Source organism: Odontesthes bonariensis, chromosome 23 (genome assembly GCF_027942865.1).
Source record: "Odontesthes bonariensis isolate fOdoBon6 chromosome 23, fOdoBon6.hap1, whole genome shotgun sequence".
Lineage (NCBI taxonomy): Eukaryota > Metazoa > Chordata > Actinopteri > Atheriniformes > Atherinopsidae > Odontesthes > Odontesthes bonariensis.
Window position 1 is genome coordinate 4,007,748 of NC_134528.1, and position 6,000 is coordinate 4,013,747.

The 6,000-nt window shown below is 42.7% G+C and overlaps 1 protein-coding gene across 2 annotated transcripts in view; it reads left to right on the top strand.

Moving 5' to 3' along the window:
• ankfn1a (ankyrin repeat and fibronectin type III domain containing 1a) overlaps positions 1-6,000 on the top strand; it is a 124,088-nt gene that overhangs the window by 62,173 nt on the left and 55,915 nt on the right. For both annotated transcript variants that reach the window (XM_075457329.1, XM_075457330.1), the window contains exons 8-9: positions 1,321-1,516; positions 5,889-6,000. The exon at positions 5,889-6,000 is cut by the window's right edge and continues 99 nt beyond it. In XM_075457329.1, the coding sequence (XP_075313444.1) occupies positions 1,321-1,516; positions 5,889-6,000 (308 nt within the window). The remainder of the gene's footprint in view (positions 1-1,320; positions 1,517-5,888) is intronic.

Sequence of the window (6,000 nt, forward strand, 5' to 3'; positions counted from 1 at the left end):
TTATTAAAAGAATCAAATCACAGCAGCAATTTTCATCAGTTTACTTTTAATATAAGCGATTTGGCCCACTTAAAATGAAAAAGACAAAAGTCTTGTTGTTCATGAAATGTGTAGTATGGTATATGTTATATGTGAGAGTCATGCTTGCAGCCTGCATGTTTTGCAGAGTCGACCTTTCTCACTCGAAAAAGAAAAAATCTCCCCCAGTTTCACCGCTTGTTCTTCTATTTGCACACAGACAGCCGTTCCATCCTAAAAGAACCGCATTTCTTTTTTACTTTGGCTTGGTGAGTGGATGTGTCGCTGGCGCTGCCCGTTCGTTTCGCCATGATAAGGGGCGTGTCTTAGCTCCTAACTCCGCCGCACTGTTGTTAGCTAGCTAACCTGCACTGTTGTTAGCTAGCTAACCTGCACGGTGCGTATGGGCAGGGCACATATGCAAGCACTATCAATGCTCTGATTGGCTACATAGCGTAAGTAAACCGCATCGTATCATTGGCTGAACACCTGTCACTCACTGCGTTACATTGAAAAATGGTACAGAAAAACACATTATTGGTCTAATTAATTAGATTAGATTAGGTCTAGTATTAGATATTAATTAATACGTTTATGGTGAATTTTATTTTATGCGCTGCATAGATTTTCTTGTGCGCTGAGAATGTGCGAGCAGCTTAGAGAGAACATTGGTTGCAGGTGTAATATTTAGATATGTGAGAAAGACTCCAAACAGTCGTCTTTGATTCATTTATCTCATCTGGGCTCCAGAAAGGGAAAAAGGTGGTTTTAGTTAGACTTAGACTTGGACTTAGACTTTCTTTTATTGTCATTGCACAAAAATCACGAGTTTTGACAACGAAATGTCGTTCCTCGACTTCCGGTCAACATTGCTAGATTGCTAGATATTCAAGCTATACAGATATAAAGCTATACAGACTGTACAATATAAAAACGGTATGGAAGTGCTATGTGCCAGCACTCGGAATAAAGAATATAAAAAATATAAAAATAAATAAAATGCACTTAGTGCAAAAGTGTTGCTAAAATATTGCACTCAGCCTAAGGGAAATTGAACAAACAGAAGTGTGTAAAGTCAATAAAATATAAAAACATGTTATTGGAACAATAATCTGTCAGCATTCTCTTCTACAAAGATGCTTCTGAGTGGAAGTGAACTGATTGGTCAGGAGGCGGAGCTTAAACACACGCCCGCCACAAGTTAAAGTCTTCTGTTCCACGTTCTGATGTGAAGCTGAATGTAACAAAGCAGCTTTTACCATGTTATTATAAATGTGTTTACATTTATCCTCCTTCCTCCAGACGTCTACCAGGTGTTATGACCCAGCAGATGCAGAACCTGCAGCTGACCCAGACCAGGAAGTGCCCCGGTGGGCCGGCCTCCCCCAGCGCCGCCAAGCGCCTCTACCGCAACCTGTCGGAGAAACTGCGAGGAAGCACCTCCTCCTTCGAAGATGCCTACTTCTTCGGAAAGACGGACCGCCTCCGTAAAACCTCGGTGAGTTCACTCGGGGGGGGACTTTGATTCCACACTTTTAGGATATCTGATGGAGCCCAAATATTCACAATAGCAAGATCATCACAGCTACTAACTGACCTGCCAGTGCAACAGAGAGAGTTGGGTATTAAAGGGCCAGCACACCCCTGGATAAATACTTAGTCATAGATATAATTAAATATTGTTCTCTGGGGGGCCACAGGGCTCCGTGCTGGGCCCTGATCTGTTTCTACTGAACATAAATGAGTCTAAGATGTTAAAGTTCTCTTTATTTGCTGATGACTCTCATTTATATTGCTCTAATAAAAGTTTGGGACTTCTTCTGAGTACAGTGGGAAGGGAATAGGCAGATCTAAAGAAATGGTTCAGAATTAATCAATAGATCATCTCCAAATTGTGCCAATTCATAATATTTAGTAAAAAAAAATAAGGTGAAAATGATGATGACTGAAGGCTGATATAGAATGAATGCATGAAACCTGATTTTTGGATGTGTTATCAGCACGATTTCGATGTCTGACTAAGGCTGAGCAATTTTATCGATGCTGCGATATATATCGATAATTCGTTTCCCGATAAAGTATCGATTTTTCAGCTGCACATATTGATTTTTTTATTTTATTATTTTCTATCTTTTATTTTTTAATTAAATTTTTAATTTTTTTTAAAGCAAACTTTATTAAAAAGTCAGACGTTACAATAAGTGAAAACACAGAACATTAAGGTAATACAATACAATGCCAGGGGGTCACATTATACAAAACAGTGATAAATTAGTTGATAAAAATGTTATAAAGTGCACAGCTCTCACGTTTGTGACATGTTCGTTTGTTTCTGTTGGTCTGGCTGTGTTGTCCTTCCGGTTCAAAGGTCGGACCACCAGTCCAATCAGCGACGATTCATGTCAAATCACACTGTCCCTTTTTTTCCCCCAGAAAATGACGTAAGTGTATCGAATCGAATCGTATCGAATCGAATCAAATTGTATTGTATCAAATTGTATTGAATCGAATCGTATCGTATTGTATCGAATCGTATCAAATTGTATTGAATTGTATTGAATCGTATCGAATCGTATCGTATCAAATTGTATTGAATCGTATCGTATTGAATCGTATTGAATTGTATCGAATGGTATCGAATTGAATCGAATCGTATCGTATCAAATTGTATTGAATCGTATCGTATTGAATCGTATCAAATCGTATTGAATCGTATCAAATCGTATCGTATCAAATTGTATTGAATCGAATCGTATCGTATTGAATCGTATTGAATCGAATCGTATTGTATCAAATTGTATTGAATCGAATCGTATCGTATTGAATTGTATCGAATCGTATCGTTGGCTGAATACCGTGTATCGTATCGTGAGATTAATGTATCGCTACAGCCTTTGTCACGACCATCATCGGCAGGTTCCAGCTGATCCTCAAACGGTTTAAAATGACTTGAACTAAAGCGTCTTTGTGTTCTGTGGATCAGTTAAATAAATATGATATTAAATCCACAGAAAAACAAAGATCAACAGTAATTCTGAAAATAATAAAAAGTATTATGGATATTTGAAGCGTCATTAAGCTAAAGTTTGTCTTTCCTGCATTCGTGCTTTAAGAGGCTTTTAGATTCTCACCGTCTGTCCTCATGATTGTGAAGATGTTCAGGTCAGGAACTGAGGACCACCTCATCAGGTGGGATAACGCTGGCTTTGAGGCACGCTCAGGATCATTATCCTGCTGTGGATGTTTCATTCTGATGCTGAGTAGGTCAGAACAACTTTCTGTCTGGAGGAGACGCCTGGTTGGACGTCTCTGAATCCTGCCGGCTGTCTGGGGCGGAGGGATCAATAAAGATCTGGTTTGCTGCTTCACTGATCGTGTTAAAAGTGATTTCTCCAGATCCTGAACTCTTGTTTGTCACATCTCTGATCGGATCTGCGAGCTGCCGCCACGGGCTGTTTGCCGTGTTCGTGCCTTCCAGAGAGGCCTTCCAGAGAAACCTCTCAGAGCTCTCAGAAGCCTCTCAGAAGCCTCTCAGAAGCCTCTCAGAAGCCTCTCAAAGCTCTCTGAAACCTTCCTCTCTGTCCAGCCTGCTGACATTCACAGAGCAGCCTCCCAGCAGACATGAAAGAGAGAAGAGGAGGACACCAGCAGCAGATCGATAGGCAGCACTTCATATATAATTCTGACATTTTCCTCCCTCAGTGTTCAGACTCTAAAGCTCCAGCACCATGGACTGAACTCCTCCTGCAGAAACACATCCAGAGTCAGAACCGCTGCTGCAGACGCTCCTCAGACAGAACCATAATCTGAGTATCTGAGGTTTCTCAGTGAACTCTTGGGCTTTTTAATTTATAACAACATTATAATTTCTCTCTGGGATTTTTGTTATTTTTTCGATTAATTTCAAACATTTCAAATCAACAAAGGGAACAACAAGCAGGAGTCGGTCCAGGAGCTGGCTGAACAGAACCAGTTCTGTGCCAGCTGTCTGGAGATGTCTGTGGACTCAGTTTTTAGATATTTGTTCCATATTTAAGGCCAAACGAGTCGGTTTCTGAATCAGAAACTATCAGAGGGTTATGGTGTTTGTAGATGCTTCCAGACACTTTCTGCTGGTTTGTCTTTGTACTCATTTTTTATTGATTTTCACAAGCAAACATCAATACAACAGACAAGAGTACAGCTATTGAACTTACCCTCCCCCCACCCCTCTAAATGGGAGGCAAATAACACCTACAACAGTTCACAAACAGTTACACAGACAGATTTTGTTAGATTTTCTTCAGTAACAAGTCTTTAACTATGGTAATTCCATTGGACCAAGTTTGCATCGTTCTTGGTTTGGCACTATTTGTCCTTGCAGAAGAAAGTTCAAGATAAAGAATGTCCAAAAACATATGCAGCCAGTGTTCCAGCGATAAATTGTGGCGAGGTAGCCAAACCTGTACAATAATTTTTTTGGCTGCAGTCAGACCAGCAAGGTAGACCTTTCACTCGTACAAATTTGAGAGTCATCATCCAGAAGGTGTAGAGCAGGGTCCATGGGCAGTTTAAAGTCACATATATCTGACAGAGTCCATACTACAATTTTCCAAAAATTATAAATCTTAGGGCAGTCCCACATAATATGCATGAAAGGTCCGTACTGTATTTGGGAGCAAGACATACAGAATGGGTGTGGTGCCTGTCCCATTAAGTGTCTAATTCTGGGCGTAAGGTATGCTCTGTGAGCTATCTTCATATGAATAAATTGGTGATTAGGGTTATGTGAGGCACCACAAATGTTCCCCCAGCTCATCTCCCAACTTATCTCTCTATCCCCAGCTATGGAACGTCCCCATTCCACTGTGTTACGGCGCGTTCAGACCGGACGCGGTGCAAATTTTTCACGCGACGTGATTACATACAAAGTCAATGCAAAGAGGCGAATAGACGCGAATTCGAGCCGGCGGCGCAAATGAGGCGAATTCCGCCGCGCGATTGACAAGACGCGAATTCGCGCGAGTTCAGAAAATCCAACTTTGGCGAAATATTCGCGTCACGACAGCCTATCAGCGTTGATATTCTGGACGACGTCATGCATCCCGGGATCTTTTTAACTGATTTATCTGCCACTCACCGGAGACAGATGGACAGGCGCTCCGCAGCTGAAATGGAGCGCTTGTAGTTGAGCGCCTGCCGAGAGATCACGGCACCGATCCTCCCGAGCAGGTCATCAAACTGGGTCCTGGTGAGCCTGATATACCGCTGGAAGCGGCCGTCATCCAGACGCAACTCCTGGAGAAGGCGGTGAAATTCTCTGAGCTGAATGCATCTCCGGATGATGTCACTGACCCAGACACGACGGCGGGTGCGTTTCAGACGAATCTCGGACTGCCACAGCAGGTACAAGGACGCGATGGTACTTATATCAGCCATGGTTGATGAGAGAATGAAATGGATAGCCCCTTGAGCGAAAATTCGGTCGTTGTTTACTCGCGCGAATAACGCGAGTAAATTCAACTACACCTGCGGCAAAACTTGCGCGAGTAACGCAACGCGAAAATTCACACAGCGTTCGGAGACAGAAAAGAGGCAAGCTTAGAGTAAAGGAAGGAGACAACATTCTTGGGAGCCACACGTATGCACTTAACTATAGGATGCTCTGTCAACCCTGGGCTCTGTTGGTTAGTCTTTAGATAAAAACATGAACTTTGCTTTAGCTGGAACGCACATAAAGATGTTTTATCTGAAATGTGGAAACCTCGGTCACAGTTTCCTCTGTCGGGTTAAACCCTCTTGAGTTTCTCTGTAGCTCTGACAGAGTCCAGCTGTGACAGACACGGTGGTGTCATGTGACCCGGGCGGTAAACGTGCGCTCTCCCTTTCAGACGATGCAGGGCAGCGAGTGCATCTTCGAGGCGGTGGAGCAGCAGGACCTGGACGCGGTGCAGATCCTCCTCTATCAGTTCTCGGCCGAGGAGCTGGACCTGAACACCCCCA